This window comes from Phasianus colchicus, chromosome 3, assembly GCF_987193195.1.
Source record: "Phasianus colchicus chromosome 3, bPhaCol1.hap1.1, whole genome shotgun sequence".
NCBI classification, from domain to species: domain Eukaryota; kingdom Metazoa; phylum Chordata; class Aves; order Galliformes; family Phasianidae; genus Phasianus; species Phasianus colchicus.
Genome location: NC_143438.1, coordinates 4,212,047 through 4,238,795, shown reverse-complemented (window position 1 = coordinate 4,238,795; position 26,749 = coordinate 4,212,047). Strand labels below are relative to the sequence as shown.

The 26,749-nt window shown below is 39.1% G+C and overlaps 1 protein-coding gene across 6 annotated transcripts in view; it reads left to right on the top strand.

Moving 5' to 3' along the window:
• The window catches only part of ATP9B (ATPase phospholipid transporting 9B), a 166,254-nt gene that overhangs the window by 107,249 nt on the left and 32,256 nt on the right, over window positions 1-26,749 (top strand). For all 6 annotated transcript variants that reach the window (XM_090136847.1, XM_031609948.2, XM_031609940.2 and 3 more), the window contains 3 exons: window positions 5,131-5,291; window positions 15,944-16,086; window positions 25,448-25,560. In XM_090136847.1, the coding sequence (XP_089992973.1) occupies window positions 5,131-5,291; window positions 15,944-16,086; window positions 25,448-25,560 (417 nt within the window). The remainder of the gene's footprint in view (window positions 1-5,130; window positions 5,292-15,943; window positions 16,087-25,447; window positions 25,561-26,749) is intronic.

Here is a 26,749-nt window from a genome sequence, read left to right as displayed (position 1 = left end):
CCTTTTTAGACTTTAGTCAGTCAGAGTAAAATACTGAAATAATCAAAGAATAGCTGTTTAGCTTCATTGTTACATATATGGATTAATTTTAAAAAGTGAGAGGAGTTTAAGGACATTTAGAGATGGTGAGATAGTGCTAAATGTAGACCAACTCTGTAAGCGTTGATGAGAAGTGAGTGGGTTATTTTATAGTCCAGTGAATATTAAGAATGAGTCGCCTTCAGTTTCTCATTCTAGTCTGCTGAAACATAATATTCTACTATAGGTACCATAAGTCATTAGTGTGTCAGAACGCATCTGAAAGAGAGAGAATACCTAAGCATGTTGTGAAGTCTGTGCCAGTACTTGCCCAAATGAACACAACCGAGTTCACTGTCTATGTGAAGTTGTCGTATATCTGATTTGCAGTTTCTGCTGTACTGCACTGAGCTGGAGAGAGCACCACTAAAATCTGGAGAGGATGTTTCACTTTCAGTGTTCAAATGAGATATTTATACTGACGGTGGAGATATGTGGAAAAGGCAGTCCAGGATAGGTGAGTGAAGGAAGCAGGGAGGGAGGAAATGCTGGAGTTTCAGTTTTCTCTTAGCATTATAGATATAGCTAGCTACAGAATAGAATTGCTTATCTAAAGCAATCAGTTTATTTCAAATTTCAAAAGTAGCTATGAGGTTATGAATAGCTTGCTAAAAGAAGTGAAAGCAAGTCAGAAATGGGGGAATTTAAAAATGTTATAGAACTTATTCTGGAAGCCTGCAGAATTAATATAGTGATTAATATAGTGCGAATAATTTAGCTTGGTTGAAGTGACATTGGGTTGTATTAAAGCTAGTATGAGAAATACATTATATATATATATATATATATATTTCTGCCAAAGGAAACAGAAAATGTTACTGGAATCAAATGAACCGTTTCCTGGTTATTGCTTTTGTATAACCACTGGAGTGGACTAAATTGCTAAAGTTTATTTCAGTTCTACTAAGTCAAATAGAACATTCCCCTTCCTGCCTGGACACACGTGGCACAATTACTGCTATGATTCAAAAAGAAATAAAATGTGTAAGATGTTTTCAGTGCCTCAAAAAGGTGTTTTTGCTGCAGCTTCGGGTGTGTTTGCTGGCATAACCAAACAAGTGATAAGGAAGTTTGAAAATCAACTTAAGAAATAGCATGTGAAATTTTTCACTAAATGGTCACTTGATGCGTTTCACTGTTTGCTTTGCTTTTCCTACTTTGTATCTACTGCTTAAAAGAATGAGTAAGTTACTGATAGAAAAGTATAACAAACCTGGTTTTAGAATTTTTTTTTTTCCCTGATCAAGACATCCCTATAGGGAAACACTTGTCATACCATTAGCTGAGTATAAGCAATGTTTTCTAAATACAAATTCACTTGTACTTGTTATGAATGATAGTTGTGCTAGCCCAGTGTGAGCACTCAGATTGCTGAGCAGCCAAGAATTTAAATCACAGAAATACCTGTAGAAATAAGGAGTTAGAAGAAACATTGGCTGATTCTAAAGTTGATGTACGTTTATAGTGTCAAAAATTAAGGTAAACAGATAGTGATGGGTTTGGTTTTTTTTTGTTCAGCCATTAAGCTCAGGTTAGTAACCTGTTATTTCTAAGGATCATAAGAAGAATTTTAACAGATGGGAAAAAAAGCCATAGAGCTTCAGATATAAGCAGCTAACTGTGTATATTAATCTATATGCACGTTTTTTAAAAGTGAAAAAGTGTTCTGAATCAGTTTCCTTAGCCAGAGAAAAAATATTTGTAATTAATTGCAATGAATGAAAACATTAATAATTGACAAGCGTTCAGTCTGAATAATGTAAAAGTTCAGAGTATTCCTTAAAGAATACTAAGGACCATTTTGATGTTTATAGTGCAAATTGAAACCAAAGTCAGATACACCATGCAGTTTCATTGTATTCAGCGTGGTGTTTGTCAGTGCAAAACCAGATACCAAAATAAATTACCCTTGTGGAGGAGTGCAGGGCAGGGATGCCATGGTTCTCTCTTAATACTTTGCTAGGATTTAAGTAGGGTGTTTTGGTTTGTTTGCTTAAAATAAACCAACAGCATATCAGCAAGTATCATCTGCGCTTCAGTGCAGTCATTTTAATTCAATTACAGTTTAGACTTTGTGAGAAATCTTTACTGTCAGTAATGCATCATTTAATTATCAAAGTTTGCATTTTAATATTCCAGCATTAAAAATATATATCGTCCTAAATTTCCAAGTCATGTACTTCTGATGTTAGAGTTGTTACTGCAGTAACAGCTTCAGAACAAAACCCTTCCTAGAAGTTTAGCACCAAAGGCAGCAATAGCAATATTGCTGTGCAAGTTCTATTCAGAAGTCAAAAAGATTTGTTGTTGCTTTCAATTTCTGCTAATTAAGGTGGGTTTTTTTTTTATAGAATGATAATTTCAGCATTGTAGTCCAAAGCACAAAGCTTAGTGTCCTAATAATTTCCTGATTCCAAATGCTATATTTTAAAAACTAGTAGCTTTTTTTGGATTTGGTACAAGTAGACAATGCCATACTTTTTATTCGTGCTGTTAGCCATTATTTTACTGAGTACCATTAGCTATTGAAAATTTCCCACATAAATTAAAAAGGAGCTAAATGGATTTGCAGTTGTTGCCATTAGTAGCATTTTAGATGATACAGGCAATTATTGCCTGTTCATTATGATAGTGCAGCCCCTTTGCAAAACTATTGTGGCTGTTTTAGACATTATGTACAAATTTCCCCTTGGAGATTAAAATTTCCAGCCGTGTTTAATTTTGTTAACACAGTTGTTTCAAACAGAACAAATGTTATGACAAGTAGAAGAAAAATTGTCAGTATGAGGAATAGCAGTAAATATGGAAAATTACTCCAGTTCTTAACTCATCGGTTCCTTGTGTAGTCATAATTGTTCTGGTTATGACTGTTTTCAAAAGGATGATACAGCATGCAGATGGTTTGATAAAATAACAGTAGAGCTCATTCATGTTCTTTGTCAATATTGAGGTGAATTTTAGAGAATATTAATGCATTTCTACTTGAAAAATTGATAATTTGATAGTTTCATTGGTTAGATTGCAGAAGTTGTCTAAGTGGAAAGACACAGAATTAAGTTTATTTCAGTACGTTATAATAACAAGTTTTTGAGAAAAGAAGAATGCATTTCTAATAAAGCTGCTTTTGTTTACCACTTCAAGCAGGGGGTTGCAATTGCTTTAATGTGCTATAGTAAATGATAAAAAAAATGATTAAACTGTATGGGCAGTAGTATGTTCTGTATTAAAAAGATGGGAGAAGAGATTTGTTCCATCAAAACTTTTCATCAAGTTTTTATCCTCTTCATACCCCTCCAGAATAACTTTTGTTGATTCCAAACATAAATGTACGTGTCTTCATTAATTAAAAAGGTATTAATACTTTGAATTAGCTACGTATCAGTGTGCAGTGAACTACATTTGATGTTTCTGTCCCAAAAGTGGCATTCTTTCCAAAGAAGCTCTTTATTCCTTTCTCTTACGGGGTGTGGTTTTTACAAGGGGTGAAGGGGGGGAACATTACTGGGGTTAGGGGAAAGATAGGCTTTCACTACTATGATGCAGGGGGGAAAAAAAAAAAAAAGTGTGAGGTAGTGGTTATGCATATTGCAAGACAGTGATTCTTTATTTTATTACAAAAAAAAAAAAAAAAAAAAGACCAACTCTGGAAGGCCAGATTAAATCATTCCTTTCACTTTTTAATGGGATTTGGATGAATAGAGTAAAATATGCACTTTGCATTCATTGATAGCATCTTTAGGTTGAGGTAATTGAGTCTTTTTTCCCTGACTGAATGAATAATGACTTCATCTGATCCTCAGCGAGGCCTGAAACTTAGGCTGCCTTTGTCAACGCAAAAAGATCTGGGCTTTGAAACATGCTCTACTTCCCTGGCTTAATTTTTCTTCATTTTAATCCAAAAACCTATTTTTCTCAATAATTCAAGCATAAACTATGTCGTAGTTGAAGCAGCGGAAATTGCAAGATATTTGTCCTCGTTGTGCTGCTTTCTAAATGCAGCTGATAAATCAGCCGCTGTGGTCTTCAGCTGCCTGGTTCTCTAGGGAAGGGACCGCCCATGTATAAGCAAGATTGCTGACATTTTTAAGAACTACATTGAAATGGTTTGTTATCTAAGGAAGTGTTATGTTTTACTGGTCTTACTGGCGGGACTTGGAGATAAAAGGGCATCTGTGACAGGGCCTAGGAAGCTCTTGACATAATTTTCCCACATATTTTACTGACTGCGAGAACTTCTCAAATAGTGGAGTATAAATACTTACCTTACAGTGTACATTATTGAAATGGTGAGAGTCTTAGTTGCATAGTTTGAAATACTTTTTCATGGGAAACAGCGGATGAAATATAGCAACTCAGTGTTTTCACTACAGTATTTCTAAATTAAATATCTTTTTACTCAGGAAAAATTTGAAGTTCTGTTTTGCTATTTTGGTTTGAAAATGGTCGTGCCATTTTTGACTTGCAAAACATTCAGTTATTCAGAATGTAATCAAAAATAGTTTTGATGAGATGGGTTTGGATTTGCAGACTGGTATGGGAATATAGCTACAAGTTACAGTATGCTCATTATATGAGCTCAGCTGTATTTGTCCATTTATTCTTGATTCTACCATGTTTTTATCTTCCAGCAGTAAACAAGCAGTGGCCACCCTACAACAATAAAATGTGCTGCTAGGATTTTTGCTGCATACATGACAGAAGAAAATTGTTTCTGTTCATTTGTTCTTCATCATCTTTTCTTCCCCTCCTCTGTTCCTCTCCTGGGTCAGAGGATAGGGGGAAGTATATGTTGAATATGAAGACATTCAAATGGCCTGAGATGGTTCACACCGATTCTGGGTGTTGTTACTGTCCTGGAGCCATGTGGCATCTATTAGATGCAAGCATGGGAACAACAATCAATTCAGTTATCAAAATGTATGTTACAAGTGTGTGGTTTTTTAGCTGGTGCAAAAGAAAACCAGCCGGTAATAGCTAGCTGTTTGCACTGCAAAAGAATCAATGAGAAAAAGCAACGCTCATGACTTACCTGATTTTTACTTCTTCCTTTAGGTTGGCTTGCTGGACCTGGAGTTGAATCAACTGACCAAGGCACTGTTTTTGGCTTTAGTTGCATTATCAGTTGTTATGGTAACCTTGCAAGGATTTGTAGGCCCATGGTATCGCAACCTTTTCCGGTTCCTCCTCCTGTTTTCCTATATCATCCCCATCAGGTATGTATAAGAATGAAAGAAAAACATAGATGTCTAATTTCACTGAATGTGGCTTTGCTGAAATTTATACTCACTGCTCATTGTGAAGGAAATTGATCTTATCAGGAAGCTGAAGGAGAAGGTGCCAACAAATCTGCTGATTCTTGAGGTATCGCTATCCAGAAAACAATACTGTTGTATTCTTTTTGTATAATGTTCATCTTGCTGGAGTAATCAGGATATCTAATCCTTTGCTAGCATAAATGTATTAATAAGGATACAATCTTGGTATATTTGAGAATGTGGTTTTAGGAAACATGCATTTGAATGAAGTGCTTGGTGTATTTTAGAATTTGATTTCTTTACTGCCTTAGCACTGTTCAATTTCTCTAATACTGGCTTTATTTTTACTACAGCTATGATTACTTTAGATTGAATGCACTTTTGCAATGGCAAGACTTTTAACAGGTGTAACCAAATAGAGACTTGCCATGAATTAATTAATTCATTAAGCATGAGTACTGTATATTCAAATTGCAGATAAACTGGAACAGGAAATAATATCCATCTGTGTAATCATGTCCACTGTGGATAGAGTAGTTAAAACACTTGACTCTGAAATGATCTTATTTTTATTTTTATTTTGTTCTGAGTGAGTATTGCCTTTGCAAAATGGGAATACTGTCTTCTGTTAAAATTCCCAGCGTTCAGATTAAGGTGTCTATTAATTTTGAGATGTTCTCTGGAACTTTTAGACACATCGGTCCAGTGACTACCCACAGTTAGCAGCTGTCTCTTAAATTTCATACCTATTCCCTGGGATTTACACAAAATATTTAAACCCATGTAGTATGACAGATTAAAAAAAAAGATAGAATTTCATTAGATTCTGAACCTGAGCTTACCTGAGTTGTCTGACTTTTGCCCACATTTCTTTTTGTATGTGAAACAAAATGTCATGTTTGACCAGTTTGATACTCAGCAAGAGTCTTAAGGACTTGTATTTTATAGTACCTTTCTGTCTTAAGAGCAGCTGGTTTTGTTGTGATGATGCAGAAAAGTTTCCAGCAAATCTGCTTGTGTTTGTGGACTTTCCATTTCCTTTCAGTTTCCTTTGACCAGTCCAGCTGGCAACCAGACACATGGTGGTGTTCCTCAGGGGTCAGCATTGGGGCTGACTCTATTATTATTATTATGTTGACTTATCTTTACTGATGATCTGGACAAGGGGATTAAGTGCACCCTGGGTAAGTTTGCCAATGAAACCAAGTTGGGAGAAACTGTCCATCTGCCTGAGGATAGGAAAGCCCTACCAAGGGATGTGGACAGGCTGGATTGATGGGCTGAGGCCAATTGTGTGAGCTTTAACAAGATCAAGTGCCAAGTCCTGCATTTTGGTTGCAAAAACCCCACGCATTACGAGAGGCTTGGGACAAAGTGACTGGAAAGCTGCACAGAGGAAAAGGATCTGTGGGTGTTAGTTGACAGCCAGCTGAACATGAGCCAGCAGTGTGCCCAGGTGGGCAAGAAAGCCAATGGCATCCTGGCTTGTATCAGAAATAATGTAGCAGCACTAGGGAGGTGATTGTCCCTCTGTGGGGACAATTGTCTGCTCTGCACTTGAGAGGCCACATCTCAAATACTGCATTCAGTGTTGGGCCCTCTGGAGTAAGTCCAGACAAGGGCAGTGGAGCCAATGGGGGACCTGCAGTACAAGTTTTAAAGAGGAAAGGCTGAGGGAACTGGGGTTGTTTATTCTGGTGAAGAGGCTTAGGGAAGACTCTCTATGACTACTTGAGAGGAGGTTGTAGCAAGGCGAGGGTCAGCCTCTTCTCCCAAGTACCTAGCAGTAGGACAAAAAATAATGGCTTCAAATTTTGCCATGGCTTTTTCAGTTTCAGGTTGGTTATTAGGGAAAATTTATTCTCTGAAAGAGTAGTGAGATATTGGAAGAAGTTGCCCAAGGAGGTAGTATAGGGTGGGGGAGTTGCTCTCTATGTCAGAGATTGGATAAACTGTGAGGAGCTCCCCATGAGAAACAGTCAAGAACAGGTTGAGAGCCTGTGGGTTAGGATTAGAGATGGGACTAATAAAGGTCAGCTGGTATTAGGGGTATACTACAGGCCACCTGACCAAGGGGAGGCTGCTGATGAGGCTTTCTTGCTCCAGATGCGTGAGGCGTCTGCCTCACGGGCTCTTGTCCTGGTGGGGGACTTCAACCATCCGGACATTTGTTGGAAAAACCACACGGCGAGCTGCAAGAGCTCCAGAAGGCTCTTGGAATCCATTGATGATAGCTTTCTGGTTCAGGTATTGGACAGACCGACCAGAGGTCAAGCGTTGCTGGACCTGCTGCTCACCAACGCTGAGGAGATCATCAAAGGCGTCAAGGTTGGAGGATGCCTAGGCTCCAGCGATCATGCCCTGGTTGAGTTTGTGATCTCAAGCGATGTGGGCCTGGTAAAGAGCAGGACCAGGACGCTGAACTTTAGAAGAGCAGACTTCAAGCTACTCAATGGAATGCTGGCCAAGATCCCCTGGCGCGCTGCCCTCAAAGATAAGGACGTTGAGGAGAGCTGGCTGCTCTTCAAGGATGCCCTCCTGGCAGCACAAGAGGTCTCCATTCCCCTGATTAAGAAAGTGGGCAGGAGAGGTAGAAAACCGGCATGGCTCAGCAAGGACCTGCTAAGAGAACTGAGGGTGAAGAAAGGGGTGTACAAGCTCTGGAAACAAGGCTGTGTCACCTGGGAAGAATACAGGGATGCCGTCCGGACTTGCAGACGTGGGATCAGGAAAGCCAAGGCGCAGGCAGAACTGAACTTGGCCAGGGACGTGAAAAACAATAAGAAAACCTTCTACAGGTACATTGGCCAGAAGAGACAGGCCAAAACGGGCGTACCTACTTTGGTAAATTTAAAAGGAGAAATGGCTTCAACAGATGAAGAGAAAGCTGAGGTGCTGAATGAGTTCTTCACCTCGGTCTTCACTGGTGGCCAGGATTCTAGTCTTTTTCACGTCCCTAAGTCTTGCACCCCCATACCTCTATGTGGGGACCAAGGAGGTAAATCCCTCCCCACTGTAAGGGTTGAGCAAGTCCGAGAGTGCCTCCTTAGACTGAATGAGTATAAGTCTATGGGGCCAGATGGCGTGCATCCCAGGGTCCTGAAGGAGCTGGCTGAGGTGGTTGCTGAGCCGCTCTCCATCATATTTGAGAAGTCGTGGCTGTCAGGTGAGGTCCCGGACGATTGGAGGAAGGGTCACGTCACTCCCATTTACAAGAAGGGGAGCAGGGAGGACCCGGGTAACTACAGGCCGGTGAGTCTCACCTCCGTGCCTGGGAAGATTATGGAACAGATCCTCCTGGACAATATGCTTGATCACATAAAGAACGAGCACGTGATCCTAGATAGCCAGCATGGCTTCACCAGGGGAAGGTCATGCTTAACTAATCTTGTGGCCTTCTATGATGGAGTGACGGCATTGGTGGACGAAGGGAAGGCAACTGATGTCATTTACCTGGACCTGAGCAAGGCCTTTGACATGGTCCCCCATCACATCCTCATCTCCAAACTGGAGGGAAGTGGATTTGACGGGTGGACAACTAGATGGATAAGCAATTGGTTGAAAGGCCGCAGACAGAGGGTGGTGGTCAATGGCTCTATGTCCAGGTGGAGGCCGGTAACGAGCGGTGTCCCTCAAGGGTCTGTCTTGGGACCGGTGCTCTTTAACATCTTTATTAATGACATCGATGAGGGAATGGAGTGCACCCTCAGCAAGTTTGCTGATGACACCAAGCTGAGTGGTGCAGTCGATACGGTGGAGGGAATGGAGGCCATTCAGAGGGACCTTGACAGGCTTGAAAGCTGGGCTCGGGTGAACCTAATGAGGTTCAATAAGGCAAAGTGCAAGGTTTTGCACTTGGGCCGGAAGAACCCCAGGCACCTGTACAGGCTGGGGGGAGTTGTCCTTGAGAGCAGCTCGGCAGAGAAAGACCTAGGGGTCCTGATAGATGAGAAACTTAACATGAGCCAGCAGTGCGCTCTGGCAGCCCGGAAAGCAAATGGGATCCTGGGCTCCATCAGGAGAGGGGTGGTCAGCAGGGATAGGGAGGTGATTGTCCCTCTCTACTCTGCTCTTGTGAGGCCCCATCTGGAGTACTGTGTTCAGGTGTGGAGCCCTCAGTACAAAAAAGACATGGAGATTTTGGAAAGGGTCCAGAGGAGGGCCACGAAGATGATCAGGGGGCTGGAGCACCTCCCCTATGAGGACAGGCTGAGGGAGTTGGGTTTGTTCAGCCTGGAGAAGAGAAGGTTGCGGGGCGACCTCATTGCAGCCTTTCAATATCTGAAGGGAACTTACTCCCAGGAGGGGAGTAAACTCTTCATAAGGGCTGATAATAGCAGGACACGGGGAAATGGTTTTAAGTTAAAAGAGGGAAGATTTAGGTTGGATGTTAGGGGGAAGTTTTTTACTAGGAGGGTGGTTAGGTCCTGGAACAGGCTGCCCAGGGATGTTGTGGATGCCCCATCCTTGGAGGTGTTCAAGACCAGGTTGGACGAGGCTCTGGGCAACCTGATCTAGTAAAGGTGTATGTTTGGTGGCCCTGCTAGGCAGGGGGGTTGGAACTACATGATCCTTGAGGTCCCCTCCAACCCAGGTCATTCTGTGATTCTGTGATTCTGTGATCCCTGGAGGTTGTCAAGAAAAGTGTGGATGTGTCACTGAGTGATGAGTTTAAGGTTGGACTAGATCATCTTAGTGGTCTTTCTTTCCAACTTAACTGATCATATGATTCTGTGACTGGCTCCTGGTTTTATTTACACATCCATGTTTCAATGTTGTGATATTTTTCCAAGCACTATCATTGTCATAATTCCCTTTCTGTTTGCATCGTGATGTTGTTTGGGTTGTGTTGTCATTGCCATCCTTTGATTATTTAATATTAAGCAAATGATCCATGTGTAGAGGCTAAACGAGCTACATTCAAGTGATGGGAGAGGTGTACTTATTACTTAAAGATACTCTTAATCGTCAAAGACAGCAAGGGAAAACTGAGTATGAATGATCACTTGTTTTTCACTGTATTCTTCTGTAATAAATAAAAGTAATAAATTCCATAATAAATAAAAGTCCAAACTGCTTAAAATTATTAAGAGAGATATCTTTGTTACTGGATGCAACAGCGCTGCATCCAGCAACTCACCTTGAGTACTGTGTCCAGATGTGGAATCCTCAGTACAGGACAGATGTGGACATTTCAGAACGCATCCAGAGGATGGCCACAGAAATGAGCCAAGGGATGAAACACCTCCCCTGTAAGGCTGGGAGAGCTGGGGCTGTTCAGCCTGGAGAAGAGAAGGCTCTGGGGAAGCATTATAGTAACCTTTCAATATCTAAAGTGGAATTATAAGAAGAAAGGGGATGGACTCTTTAGCAGGGACTGCTGTGACAGGACAAGGAGAAATGATTTCAAACTAGAGCAGGGGAGATTTAAACTGGACATAAGGAAAGCTTTTTTTTTTTATGATCAGGATAGTGAGGCACTGGAACAGGTTGCCCAGAGAGGTGGTGGATGCCCCATCCTTGGAGACATTCAAGATCAGGCTGGATGAGGCTCAGAGTAACCTGATGTACCTGTAGATGTCCCAGTTCATTGCAGGGGAATTGCAGGACTAGATGACCTTTGAAGGTCCCTCAAACGATTCTATGATTCTAAGAGCATACACTGTGAGTAAATTTGACTCTATAGTGGTAAATCATTATGTGCCACTCAAAAAGTAACTTTTTTTTCATTTTGAATTCTTAGGAAAGCAATTTGCGTGTCCTAATGGACTTACAGAATAGTTCTTATGCAAAAATAATTTCTAGGATAGGCCTAATCCAGTTTTTCAATTATATGTGGAAGCTAATAAGCAATGCAGAAATACCACCATAGAAGATGAGACAAGTATCCAACAGAGAGTACTTTTTTCCACTTTATGTTTATCCATTCCTATACCAATTTTTCTTCAGCTCAGATTGTGTATATACACAGCTGTTTCTTAGACTGTCAGCAAATTTAACAACTCCAGTCCTTATGATGTTCAGATATTATTACATTTCTTACTTTCCTCTGGGAGCTAGGCATGAAAATAACTTATTCTTAGGACTGTGTTTGAAGTGTAAACTCTTGGCAATTAAAATTGCAAGACTAATGAAGCTGGAGCACCAGGTGTTGTGTCCTCTCATTATTTCTAAAATAGTTATATGGGGTGAATAATGAACTTTGCTGTACAGGTAAAGGAATTGAGTGGGAGGGTAGGATTGACTGGCAAAGGCAAAGCATATCTGCATTCATGCATGAGATCTGTTGATTGATGGTTTTCTGAATATGGAACTTCTTTGATTTTGGTTTTTTTTTGGTTTGCGGGATAAGGAAAATCCAGCTATGCAGTAAAAATAAGTTTACATCTCCAGACAAGTTTGGTGCAGATCACCAGTAGGGAATGACTAACTGTTAGCAGAATTTAACTGATCTCTGTACATCCTCTCCTATAATTAATGGAAAGAGGAACATTTTTTATCCTCCAGGGATCAGCTGGTTGTCCATGCTGCATTCTGAATATGACTGTAGAGTGGTGGGTGATGGAGCATGTCAGACTTTAGAAGTATAAACATAAAAGCAATGTCATAAATAAAATTGGGAAGACAAGGTGTGCATTCAGTAGCCTGCAAGGAATTAAGTAAAATGGAGAAAAAGTAGTAAATCAATACGTAGAGCTTAGCCTAGCTCTTCATGGGTTATAAAATAGAACAATTATGCACAGGATGTTTTCAACACTCAAATCTCAAGAAATGCTTTGCCCTTAAAAAAACAGTATATTTACAATATATTTTGATGTTTCCTTTGTACTTACGTTTCTTTTTTCTGTATGGAGGGAGCATAGTGTAGAGAGGCTCCCTAAAATTTACTTCCATATAAAGTTTGAATTTCTTAATTTACAGGGAACAGAGTATAGAAACCAAGTCTTTGACAGACTGTTCAATACATAATATACCTCTTTAGGTTTACATCCAGCTATTCACTTTTTTTTTTTTTTCCCAGATGTTCTGGAATTTCTTGGAGTGTCCCACATTTCTCAATAAGCTTTTTTTTTTTAAATTGGCTCTAGCCAATTGGAGATTCATTAAGGCAGTTTCTAAGTTCCTTGAGTATCACTCAGATGATTTAATTACTTGATTTTAAATAAAATCACTGCTTGAAATACATTCTCCAAGTTTACAAGATTTGCCTATGCTATCTAGTAAATTTATCACTTAGCAAGCTCAGGGGGAAAGTGTATGTTCATGCTGCTATGGAAGACTGTGCAGATATCACTGGTCTCTCGAGACCAGTGATGCCAGTTGCTATTTAGGCATTTGCAGCACAAAGGGGCTTCACTCTGTTCCACTTACAATGCATGCTAGAAAGATAGGATAATTCCTAAAATGTTTCCAGGCTTTGAATTGCGGATTTTTCATCACTTCTTATGAAGAGAAGGTGTCTCGTTTTTGTTTTTTTTTTCCTTACCTTCAAATTACATTTGATAAATTATTATTAAAATCATACACAGTGCATTCAGAACGTCAAAATCAGGCAACACACCTGCTTATAAAAAGGCAAATGAAGATATGAACTGCACTGTTAAGCTTTGAGAGACTTCTGTGATTTGATTTCATTTAAGCAGTGAGGTCTCCACTGGCAGAGCAGCCATATGGATTTCCCTCTGTGTGCCTTGTGCCTGAGGTTGCCACTCTTAAATAGAGCTCTCATTACACAATAACTATCTTGGTAAGCCAGGCAAGAAATCTTTATAGACCAACGATCTCTTTGACCCAGGATGATGAGAGCTTTCATACTTCACATAGAATACATGCTAGAGCAAATGTCTAGACATTGTTAAAGTATGTTCTTGTTTTTCTTCTTGAGTTAGAGATTGCCCTTTGTACTTGACAAATGAGCAGATTCTTGTCCCTAACAGGAGTAAATCTTCTGTCATTTCTTTTGTTGACTGTTACATGTCTCACTGTGGAGCCTGGTGACAGTGGTTTGTATTCTCTGTCTGAGTCTGTAAGTTGACAAAACATACGTATGACAAATGCAGGTAGCTTGTTGCTGGCTCTGTATTGACTAAGGAAAGGTAAAGCAGTGGCTTTCAGTATTGTTATACTATAACATTTTCATTAAAAAGAATTTCATAGAGTCCTCTTCCTGTTGTCTGTCTTGATTTTTTTAATATATTTGTGTCTGAACTTAGATGTGCTATTCCAGAAGTAATTGGGATACTTTACCAAGTAGAGGCACATTTTCCTGCTGTTGGCTGATTTTAGTGTCCTAGTAAGAGGTAATTCAAGATGGTATTTACTTCTTTAATGGTCAATAATATTTTATCAAAAAGGCTTCCTTCTATTGCAACATGCATTTTATTCTGCCGTACAAATTCGAGGAGAGGGATATGGATGTTTGGGATTCAAGGAGAGGGATATGGATCAAGGGAGGGATGAACTGGGTATTTCCACAATTCTTGTTATATACATTTCTCTTAATCAGATTTTTATCTCTACTGTTACCTCAGGTAATTCACAATCACTCTGTCACTGCAATTGCAAGAGGAGAGATGAAAACTGTAGCTGCAGTTTTGGTTATGCTGTATAACAAACCCATTTTTTTATTACTGTTAATATTTTTATTAAAAAAAAAAGGTCTGATGTCCATTAGCAGCATTTTGTCCTTGAAATACCTTTGGACAATTGTAAGAGTCATGTTATTGTACACCTGATATTAAACTTGGGACTCTGCTCTGTACCTTTGGCAGATTGCCCACAGGTTGTTTGTATTGCCACTATTTATCTGTCTTTTCTGTATTTCTGGTATAGTCAACAGAAAGCAATGTGTGCCTGTTCCTTGGTCTTCTTCCTGGTGTGGTAGCATGATTTTGGTGAATAATAGGGAAGTAAATGTCAGAACGGAGAAGTGGGCCCATGTGGACTTAGTGAGGTTCAACAAGGCCAAGTGCAGGGTGCTGCACTTGGGTCGGGGCAAACCCAGGTATTTATACAGACTGGGGGAAGATCTCCTTGAGAGCAGCCCTGCGGAGAAGGACTTGGGGGTCCTGGTGGACAAGAAGCTGGACATGAGCCAGCAGTGTGCGCTTGCAGCCCGGAAGGCCAACTGTGTGCTGGGCTGCATGAAAAAAGGGGTGGCCAGCAGGGAGAGGGAGGTGATTGTCCCCCTCTGCTCGGCTCTTGTGAGGCCCCATCTGCAGCACTGCATCCAGGCCTGGGGCCCCCAGCACAGGAAGGACGTGGAGCTCTTGGAGCAGGTCCAGAGGAGGGCACTGAGATGGTCAGAGGGCTGGAGCAGCTCTCCTGCGAGGAAAGGTTGAGGGAACTGGGCTTGTTCAGCTTGGAGAAGAGAAGGCTCCTTGAGAGACTTCATTGTGACCTTCCAGTACTGCAAGGGAGCTTAAAAACAGGAGGGGGTACGTCCGTTTATGAGGGTGGATAGTGATAGGACAAGGGGGAATGGTTTTAAACTGAGACAGGGGAGGTTTAGGTTGGATATGAGGAGGAAGTTTTTCAACCAGAGGGTGGTGAGGCACTGGAACAGGTTGCCCAAGGAGGCTGTGGATGCCCCATCCCTGCAGGCATTCAAGGCCAGGCTGGATGTGGCTCTGGGCAGCCTGGGCTGCTGGTTGGTGACCCTGCACGTAGCAGGGGGTTGGAACTGGATGAGCATCGTGGTCCTTTTCAACCCAGGCCATTTTGTGACTCTATGATTCTATGACCTGGTTTTGAGTTAAAAAACTTAATTTGGGGCAAGAGCAATGTTATTTGTCTCTGACCAGCATGAGTGAAGACTTGTATATAATGACTTAGGGACCAGGGCAATTAATTCTTGTGCTTCACAGACATGAAAGTATTAAAAAAGTCATGCAGGTACAGGACAAAGTGAAAAAAAAAAAATTCTTGTGATTCTGTACTACTGAAATTACCAAAATTTGCCACAAACTAAAATTTCTAGTACAGAGCTGCTCAAAGGCTCCTTTTTACTGCTGGCAGTAGCAACTCTGGCACACATGCTGTCACAGGAAGGTAGATTTCGCTGCTTGGGCACTATTCTCATTTTGCAATTGAGAGCCTCTGTAATTATGTTTTGGCAAGGACAGAGAAACTGCTGATTAGTTGCAGTGAGAAAAAGTTGACAAATATATCTGTACTTTCCTAAAGAAAAACCAGTCATTTAAAAACAGACTCGAAGAGACGTAACAATGGATTTTTTATTTTGACGTTTTACATTTTTACAAGTTTGTTCAGTTTTGACCAACTTGAATCTGATCCTGTCGATAAAGTGTATAACACTCTCATGTGTGTAACTGTAGTAGTATAAATATAATAATCTCCAAAAAGAGTTGCATGCTGTCTCATTTAGAAGGCATATTATCAACTTGTTTTACATTGCAATGCAACATGAGTTTCTAACGTACTGTGTATTCTACAAACAGATAACAATGATGTTCCAAAATGTTTGCTGCATGTACTTTTAAGACCTTTTTATCAACAACTCTAAAAACAGCTTTGAGTATTGTTTTTATGGTTTAAAATTTCACTTTGCCTAATATTCACACTGATTATGGTATACGTTTCCTTTGCAGTTTACGTGTGAACTTGGACATGGGTAAAGCAGCCTATGGATGGATGATTATGAAAGATGACAATATTCCTGGAACGGTTGTTCGAACTAGCACCATACCAGAAGAGCTGGGACGATTAGTTTATTTGCTAACGGATAAAACAGGTATATCAGGTTCCAATTCTGAAATATGATGGCTTTTATAGAATTTCTAAGCTTTATTCTTTATCTGTTATGTTAACGTAAGAGTGGATTTAGAGTGCTGATTTTTGGTTTTTCAGTAAGATGTTAAGCATGTGCTTGAGGGTTTTGTTGTACCAGTGCCCATTAGCTTAGTTAGGCTCTTACTTACATATGAAAGTCTGTATTTGGTACTTCTCTGTCTTATTCTGTTGGGAAAACTCTGGCTGCAGTAACAGGATGTTTGAAGGCATTATTAAGAGTACCATAAATTAACAGGTCTCCTACTTTGAAAAGGCTGAATTAACACACAGGATGCTATTTTATTCTGTGTCTTATTTCTATTGCAGTATTGTATGGTAGTTGCAATTGATAACGGCCTTCAAGAGGGCAAGTCATTTCCAAAATTCATTTCATAAATTGATAATCTTAAATTACACTAGTTATTCCCATGAAATTGGATGCTGCATGTTTTACAAAGGCCAATTCTAGAGCTGCTGTATGATTTCATCTTCTTAACTATAGTGTATTACTACACCTGACCTAGTATACTGAAAAACCCAGTCCCTCCTGGGATCAGAAGTAAGAGTTTGTTCTACCTTCTATACTGCTGTGACTAGAATTTGTTACAGTCTTACCATGCTCTTAAGCCTTAGAAATATTGAGAAATTCCTAAAGTTTATTTTGGAAAATATCATAATAAATAGAAAGATCTTTACCAAATGTTTTATTTTTTCTACATTGTTGTTTTGCTTTTTGTTTGGTTGGTTTGGGTTTTTTTTGTTGTTGTTCTTTTTAACTGAGCTTCAGCAAATCAGTTCTGGTAGATGTATTGTTTATTAACGAAGCTGAGTTGAGCTACCTTTGGAAAGAGAGAGTTGTTTCTCAAACAGCTGAAGGAGTGTTTCTGTGATTTCAAATAAAATCTACTTCATCATTGTGAGAAAGTTTCTGGAGAGGTTTGCCTTCTGTTATACAGAAATCATAATACCCATTTTAAATCTTTCTGCTTGAAATGAGTCCACATTCCCTCTCTCTTGCTGAATGCATCCTCTAGTGCCTATTTTGAAATGAAACATGTATATAGGCATCCTTGAAAATATATTTTCTTCTTTTTTTATGGATAGCTATGTAACCATATATGCTGCTGAATGCTGTTCTTCCATTTCTTAAAAGATAAAGACAACTGCCATCTTTCTTAACATGTAGAAAAGTATTCTTAATTACAATGTGGTAATTCTTCAAAGCAAGTGAACAATTCCTTTAGCAAGTTTTATTTCAATTAGCTAATGATTTCTACGCTGTTTGAAACTGCTTGTTGATTTTAATTGCACCCTTTATCGTGATAATTTATGTAACTTTAGGAGCACTGTCTCATCATAGTCTGGAAATATGTAATTTACAGCATATGTTTGGGAAAAAAAAAAAAAAAAAGGCCCCCAAAAAAAAGGGATGAACCCTCAAAACAATGCAGTTCATAGTGCTTTGGGTGAATGAATTCTACTTTCTGAGCAAAAACAAGGTTCAGCTTTTCTGATACAGAATGCAGTTACTGTTTCAATCTAGAACTCTGATTCGTGTATTAGAGTTGTCTGCTTACATTTAGTCTGCATTGAAAATTTTAAGAAACTAACTATTCAGTCAACTCCACAGTCCTGAAATCATGTCATACACAATGAAGGAGTTGTGTGGTCACTCTATCTGGTAATCAGTTTATATTCTGAAGCTCAAGGATCACTAAACTGTGTTCTTTTCCTCAAGGCTTTGTACATACCTACTAACTAGTTTAAAAAAAAAAAAAAGGTGTGGCAGCTTTATCTGATATACTTAACCTAATACAACAGTAATTAAAAATATAACTACTCTCCTATTAAAAAAAGAAAAGATTTTCTATTAACATAAAATTTAGTGGAACTGAATTATTTAAAGCAAAAATACTGCTGCGTTTATAGAATTTTGAAAGGAAACATTTTGTAGACTTGTAAATAAAAAGAGAAACAGCCCTGCTTTTTTCCAGCTGTTTTTTGCTTTTTTCAGGCTGCATCGTGCCACTTGCAGTCACATTCGTTCTATAAGTGAAAATAAGCCTGAAGTCTCATAGACCTGACAAACTTCAGAAAACTAATTGTGACCTTGCAGACTTCTGCTCTTCCTGAGACCATGATGCAAAGCATTGCTCTAAAATGTCTAAAATGTCCTGCAATTTTTAAACATTTTAAATGTAGGCAAACATGACACCAACGTGCACTTTACCTGAGTATATTAATAGCTTTTTCCATTTTCCTTTCCCGAATATATTTGGTCTTACTCTGCATTTTATCATAAACATAAAGCATGCTGCTACGTAATGGACAGATTCTGTAAATTAATCCAGAATTGCCATTGCATGATTATACACTGTTCATGAGAGCTGGTTCTGGTTTCAGAGCCTTCTCTCTTGAATTTCCAGTTGATTCTGTATGCTTGCCTGTTCAAAACAGAGAGGAGAGAGCTAATTTTATATCTGTCCATCCATCTGGGTGCTATTTTAAAGGGCTAAAAGACTCATCCAGTTAGATATAAACAAGTGAAAATTTTCTCAATATTTAAAGGAAATCCAGAGAGCCGTCTGCACACATCTTATACTCTGGTCCAAGCTTCACTGGAAATGATTGAGAATTAGCTGTTGAGTCTAAGGAGCATTGCCTTACTAACATAATTGCAAGGTAGTCCTTTGTATGATTGTAAATTGGGTTTGTGCTTCATCAATAAGCTTTTTGACAAGAAGCGTCCATCACAGTGGCTCTCTCATTTGCCACAGTAGAATAGAAAATGAACTATCCCAATAATTGCATTATAGTTTCCTTATTGTGGGACAAGAAAGCAATGTGGTATAATTAGGTTTGATTGGAGTGCATGTTTCCGGTAAGATCTGAAATTAATGATGTTGCTATAGTGACACATCTGCGGCCACCAGTGCGTGAAACATAAAGTAATTCATTCGACGAGAGAAGACATCTGTTAACTGCAAGGATGCAGAGCATATTGACACTGACCAGAAATACTAGACGTTATGTGATAAATGAACAAATGATGCTGAAACAGGAGGACAGATAATTTGTACTTAATCTGGTGGGAGAACTTTAATCTTCTCACTGGTTGCATTTGACAATGCCATTGTTTAAAGAACAATGCTGCAGAGAACTCATAAATTTTAAAACTTAACTCAGGGTGCAGCCTATTAAAGCAATACATTAATTCCTTTGTTAGGGAGTTTTTATCTTCATGTAGAACAAAGCCATTACTAAAAACACCCACTAAAACAACAGGTTTTTTAGGACTCACATTTTAATTATAGCATCCATTACCCAAAATGCCATGTTGTTTGGACTTGAATCACATATAAGTTTGACAGAAAGGAGTCATCTGTTATGGGGTTGTGTGTGTGTAGGGAGGGGTGCAGCTATAGGGAGGGCTATTTTCCAGTGTTTCCAAGGGTAGCTGGGCATGATATCTTCCCCAGCGTACAGAAAGATTCTAAGTCTGAAAGAAAAAGAAAAAAATGAAGATATTTGACAGTATTTCTGAACATTTTTGTTGCTTAGGATTTGGGATGGGAAGCCTCCTGCCGTTCACAACAACTATTCAGCTGGTATTAGTGGATCCCTGCTTATAGCAGGAGGGTTGGAACTGGATGATCTTAAAGGTCCCTTCCAACCCCAAACATTCTATGATTCTATTCAGCTATAAGAAATGTGTGCAGTGTTCCAAGCATAGTTATTTACTAGTGCACACACTTGTATTCGCGTTCAGTAATTAGCATTTTAGTGGGTGTTTGGACCAAATGAGACACTTACCAGATATAATAGTTTAGCAGATGCACAGAGCAATGGGATTCTTGATTTTCTGAGAAAACCTAGTTAGAAGTTGGTTAATTTTCATTAAATATGCCTGATGTAAAGGACTATTTGAGTAATTATTTCATGAATTATTTCTGAAAATTAAGATCTTCAGGTATGCTTCTGTTTTTCTGTTCAACATAAGCTATCACAGGGAGAGGAATTAAAAAAAAATGTGTAGTGTAGGAAGCTTCAAGACATGCACTCAAGATCATTCTAAGGAATCTTTACTTTGTGGCATAATCATTTACTGAAAATCCATCGTGTATCCAATGAATACGGATGTATTCTCTGAAATATTGCTATAATTTGTATGTGATTTAACAGACAAGAGGCAAAAGGCAGAGAGGAAATAGCTACTGCTATTTATGACTTTATCAATGGTACAAGTACTGTTAACTTCTGCTCAGGATAAGCAAATCTCAGCTCTTTGCCCTCATTCTTAGTGGACTGCAGGTTATCCTGTGGTTTGGTTTGAGGTTTTATGGTGGTTACATTTATGGCCTGTTCACAAGTGGGGCAGTTGAGTGAGCAGTGGATGTTTTGAAGATGAGTTTTTGTATTCTTAACATATTTTTTCCAGGGTTTATAGAAGGCGTATTTGTCTGAACTGGATTTCTATTAAAGTTTCTAAAGAAGTGTTCAAATTTACACTGACATTTTATCTGTTTAAGCAAATGGCTGAAGTAGAGCACTTATTTTGTGGAAGGTTCTTCACTTTCTCAATTTCTGATAAAGTTATTAATTGTTCTGTTGTACGTATTCTCCTGCTCTTTTATTTTGTCCTTTTTAGACTGTTGGTATTAGTCTCAATTACCATCTAGCAATGTAGGTTCAGAGTGATCTGCATTTACTTCTCCAAAAAAATAAATAAATACTCTACTGCTCTGTTGTGAATCACATCTGTTGCCACTCAGGGAATGATGCCTCCAGGACTTTTTCCTTAGAAATTAATTTCCTCTTTGCCTGCTTTACTCTGTGTTTAATGATACAATTTTAGACTAAAAAAAAAAAAAAATAATAAGCTGTTGGTTTCATTAAAGAACGTGCTAAATTTTTCTTTAGCAATTGTATGCTAACTTTTTGTCAGGATTTTTCCTTGTGAAATAACTCACAGCATTCCAGAGCAAAGTTGATTAACCTGTTACCTTAGTAGTAGGTCATACAATGATTAGCATAATTTCTGGAAGCTTTTCTAAAATAGCTTTGTTTACCTGATAACTCTTTGTATTAGCAGTATCCTGAAAGCATGGTGTCAATAAATAGGTAATAAAAAGCATTATTAAATATAGAAAGCTCTTATATTGCTCATAAATACTTTTATCGCCTTGAGCAGACTAGAAAGATGGCTTATTTTGGTGTCCTTTTTCATTCTTACGTTGGGCTATATAAGAAAATCTACTTTTAGATGTTTGAAGGGCTCACATATTAGTGGATAAAGTAGAAGTTGTGTTGTTTTGTCAAGGTACTGCTTATTAGTTTGGTTCCAGAAGACTAAAATTTAAGAACTTCTGAAGTAGTAAGGCCTGATTGGCATTATGAAATATTTTGATTGTGTAACTGGGAATGTTTTTGTCCTTTCTGGTGTTCTGTTCGTTAGGAGAATGTAGAAATGAAGTCTTAATTTTCATGCAGAGGAAGACTTTTAACTTCCGTTTTCATTAGTGGAATATTTTTATTTTTAATTTGGGGGATTTGTACATTCATAAGTGCTGCTTCCTATGTTTGTCTAACAAAGCTTCAGATCTATCGTGGCTATTGTTGAAAGCCTAAGGCTAGTCTTGAAAATCCATGAGCAAAAAGTAATTGTTTCTGTGGTTTTTTTTCTACTGGTTAGAATTTTGAACAGCAGGTACAGATATTTTTGCAGCTTTCTTTCATCTGCCATAGATGTTTCCTATCACTGTAGCTGCTAAAATGGAAGGATGTTGATCTTAAGTAATGCATAAGATTCAAAAATGAAACCAGGGTTGCTGGTGTTTAAGCTTATGTCTTTATGTGTTGTGGACTCTCGTCTGTTTTTCCTGAACCTCCATCATTGGTTGGCAGTTCTTTTAAGATAGAAAAATCCATGCTTTTCAGCTCAAAAGCTTTTCTCCTCTGCTTGCTGAGGTGGGAGGGAATTACACAAATTCTTCCATCTATCTACGGTTCTCTCACTAGGTGTGATTTGGAGTTGAACTGATTTAGTGATGTCAGAAGAAATAATCTCTCCATATAATAATCATAGGGCCAATTTTGTTTCCTCTCAATTTTCCCAAGCAGCAGTTACAGAACTAGTGGGAAACAGGTTTGACTGCTGTCTCAGCTTTTGAGTAGCATTTAGTTTCACGACTCCTGGAGAGGGTTTATTTTAATTCAAAGGCTTGGCAACGCTAAGGGCAGTGAGAAGATTTTAGCCTTCCTGGAAAGTAGCAAACATTATGCAGATTTTATTGCAAGAAATTTCCAAATAACATTATTGAACAAAGCGAATGTTTGGGCTTTTTGTTTTGGTTATGGATTTTTTTTCTAAATTGAGATTTTAGTTCCTTGTGCTTGCAAGGAGAAACTTGCATGTCAAACTGGAGATTGTTTTATTTTGTCCACAATTACATCACAAATATAATCAAAAGTAACAGAAGTTCTTTGAGTAAAAATAGAACTTGTAAAAGCAAAAAAGTAATTCCTCATGGTTTTGCATGATTACTATAAAAGCAAAATAGTCTTATCCCTTGTATAGAAGTAATCTAAAGCTTCTGACTTGCTAATTCTGGAGATCAAGAACCTTGTGTTCATGGACCATTTTCCAGACCTGGGAATATTCTGCTTGACCAATCTGATCTCCTTCTATGATCTAGTGACCCGCCTGGTGGATGAGGGAAAGGCTGTTGATGTAGTCTGCCTAGACTTCAGCAAGGCCTTTGACACTGTCTCCCACAGTATTCTCCTGCAGAAGCTGGCAGTCCGTGGCTTGGACAGGTACACTCTTGGCTGGGTAAGGAACTGGCTGGAGCGCCAGGCCCAGAGAGTGGTGGCCAATGGAGCTAAATGCAGCTGGCGACCGGTCACGAGTGGTGTTCCCCAGGGATCGGTGCTGGGGCCTGTCCTTTTCAATATTTTTATTGATGACCTGGATGAGGGCACTGAGTGCACCCTCAGTAAGTTTGCAGATGACAGCACGTTGGCTGGAAGTGTCGATCTGCCTGGGGGTAGCGAGGCCATACAGAGGGATCTGGACAGGCTGGATAGCTGGGCTGAAGCCAATGGAATGAGGTTTAATAAGATCAAATGCCAGGTCCTACACTTCAGCCACAGCAACCCCAAGCAACGCTACAGGCTTGGGGCGGAGTGGCTAGAAGACTGTGTAGAGGAAATGGACCTGGGGGTGTTGGTTGACGCTCGGCTAAACATGAGCCAGCAGTGTGCCTGGGTGGCCAAGAAGGCCAATGGCATCCTGGCTTGTATCAGAAGCAGTGTGACCAGCAGGAGTAGGGAAGTAATTGTTCCCCTGTACTCAGCTCTGGTGAGGCCGCACCTTGAGTACTGTGTCCAGTTCTGGGCCCCTCACTGCAAGAAAGACATTGAGGCCCTGGAGCGTGTTCAAAGAAGGGCAACAAAGCTGGTGAGGGGTCTGGAGCACAGGCCTTATGAGGAGCGGCTGAGGGAGCTGGGATTGTTCAGTCTGGAGAAGAGGAGGAGCAGGGGAGACCTTATTGCTCTCTATAACTACCTGAAGGGAGGCTGTAGCAAGCTGGGGGTCGGCCTCTTCTCTCGTGTAACTGGTGATAGGACTAGAGGGAATGGTTTCAAGCTTCGCCAGGGAAGATTCAGGCTGGATATTAGGAAATACTTCTTCTCTGAAAGGATGGTCAGGCACTGGAATGGGCTGTCCAGGGAGGTGGTGGAGTCCCCTTCCCTGGAGGTGTTCAAGGAACGTTTGGATGTTGTGTTGAGGGATATGGTTTAGCGAGAACCATTGGTGATAGGTGGATGGTTGGACTGGATGATCTTATAGGTCTTTTCCAACCTTAGTGATTCTGTGATTCTGTGATCAAGTGCATTTTTATAGTGTTATGTGTTTTGTGTAGAATGCATGCGTTTCAGATAAACCTTACTTTAAATATTTTTCAAAATTCAAATGACATGACAATAGGAAGAAATTCTGAACAACGTGTAAGGAAAAGTGAATGTGAAGTATCAGTTTTTAATGATAAGGGCGGAAAAGAGAATATATTTGGAATGGTAACCTCATGCTAGTATAGTAATACAGTAAGACGTGTTCTGATACTGCAGTCTGTTGATGCAAAAATGGGATGAAGGTAACCACACAGGTATTACCAGAATGCAGGAATGGCAGACAGATCAAGTGTAGCTGAAAAAGACATGACTTTTACAACCTCACTGAATCTCTGAGTATCACTAATTCTAGCCCTATTAGATGCATAAACTGGATGCTAACTAAGCAAACTGTTTTTTAGTTTTTTTCCATATAGTAATTATAGCATAAATTGTGCTTTTTGCCTTCTCTATTCCTGTGTCTTTAGGCACACTGTGATGAAGACATGTCTGCAGTTCTTATTTGTAGCTAATTGTCATATGCTCTCTGTTAAAAATATTGTAGAAGCTTCAAGAATGGCACTCTAGTATGTTTGTTTTTATCGTTAGAATGTAGTCATGTTTATTTTTCTGGAGCACCCAAAGCTTTGTGCTAATTAATTTCACTTTCTTTGAGTAGCGATAGAACAAATTTTAAAGAAGGATCATTATCAGATTTATCTTCCTCAAGCATCCCATTGGAAGCCAGGCAGCAGTGACCTTTTTGCCTCATGGGCTTCATCATGGAAGCCTGAACCTCCAGTCCTCAGTTAGAGCTTTTCCAAATGCAGCAGTGTGATGTGTTGGCTGAGGTAGATGCAAAGTGCCAAGCTGTGACTTGTGTAGTTTCTCACAAATGGGGATTGAGTTCTGAGAACACTGATTTCATCCATTCTGGCCTCTTCTGCTTGGAGGCCAAATAAGTCGAGTTTGGAAGTGATGTTAGTTTTTAATGACTTGTTCTAGATAACATTGAGCATGCCTGTTTGCCATCATATCTGATTTTGTACATAAGGTGCTGGATTTTTGTATGTTTGTGTTTTAGTTTTTTTCCCCTCAGTATTTCTGATGGTATAAAATTGCATTGGTGCTTGAGAGTCACTATTCATATACTGCATTTCCTGTGTTTTTACTGGGGAAAATATTTTTATCAGTTTCTATGTTTAGTTCTGTTGGCAGAATCAGCTTGAAGATTGAACCAGGGATTTCTTCATTGGTCGTATGACTAAACACTGATCTTTCTTCATAGACATTTTTATTAATGAAACTGATGCTAACTCATGATTTGCTCTTTCCAAAAAAAAAAAAAAGTTTGTTTTTTTTGTATTTTTCTTCTAGCCTTCTAGGTATCTTTTTTTGCTGCTTTGTAAAGCACTTCTTCTTTATTACAGGGACACTCACACAGAATGAAATGATATTTAAGCGCCTCCACCTGGGTACTGTGTCCTATGGAACAGATACAATGGATGAAATTCAGAGTCATATTATAAACTCTTACTCACAGGTATCTCATTTATAATTTTTTTGCATTTAATATTGAGGTGTTTGTACAGCTTTGAAACACTGATGATGTCAAGAAATTGGAGATGCTAGGAATGTTCTTCCATTTGTAGATATCTCTTAACAGATATGATGAAAGGGGAAGATGTATATTGTTCTCTCCTGATTCTAAAGTTCCTCACAACATAAAGGACTTTACTTTTCTAGTCCTCAGCACAAGGATTCTGTGTTAACTTGTCTGTGCAGTGTACTTTGTCTTCTGCCAAATCATCTCAGAGTAAGCTGTTCATTATTGAGACTGCAAATTACGAGTAAATACCCAGAACACAGCAAACAGTAATTACATCTTTGAAGATATATTCATCAGGAATTGACAGTGAAAACCACATTAATTTGCATAACAAAAAAAGTAAAAAATAGACATCAACATAAAACATACGACGGCATAATTTTCCTAAAAGCGTATTTTGAATGTTTTAAAAACATTTGTTTAAAGATAAGATTAAAAACAGTGTAAAATGAGAGAGAAAATTGAGAACTCTCTACTTGTTGAGAAGAAAGTGTTCAGTGGTGTTCCCTTAGTATATGAGTACTTGGTCTGGGAAGAGATTTATGACCCCTTGTCTATCTGTGGGTGAGCTGTGGGATGGAGGAGGATGTTTGAATTCTGCCAATATCACTTGCATCTCCCATAGACATAAAGCATCTGGCCTTCTGCAAACCTTTCTAAGGACTTGATTCCAGGATAAAGAACATGACTGACTGACCCAATTAAGTTTGTAGATTGACCTTCTTATCTGTGTGCTCATTTTCTCTTGTTAAAGTACTGGAGGATGAACAATTAGTTAAAATCTTTAGTTGTGTGGTGTTTTTGAGTTATGGTTTCCTTCTCATTTGTTTGTGGGTTTTGTTGTTGTTGTTGTTTGTTTGTTTTTAGTGTTTTTTGAAAGTTTGTCACCAGTCTGGACTCAGTGCTGTGTTGCTTTTGGGAAAAAGAAGCAAAAAGGAAAGCAAAAGCAAAACAATGAATATTTGTTTTTAGTCTTTAGTAACTTGAATTTCCCTACTTCACATCTAAACAAATCAAGAGATCCACTTCTTAGATTTATCCAAGAAAAAGGAATTCATTTCAGCTTAGTTCAGCCATAAATAGTAACTGAAAGGCAACAATAAGCCTGAGATCTGAGATATGA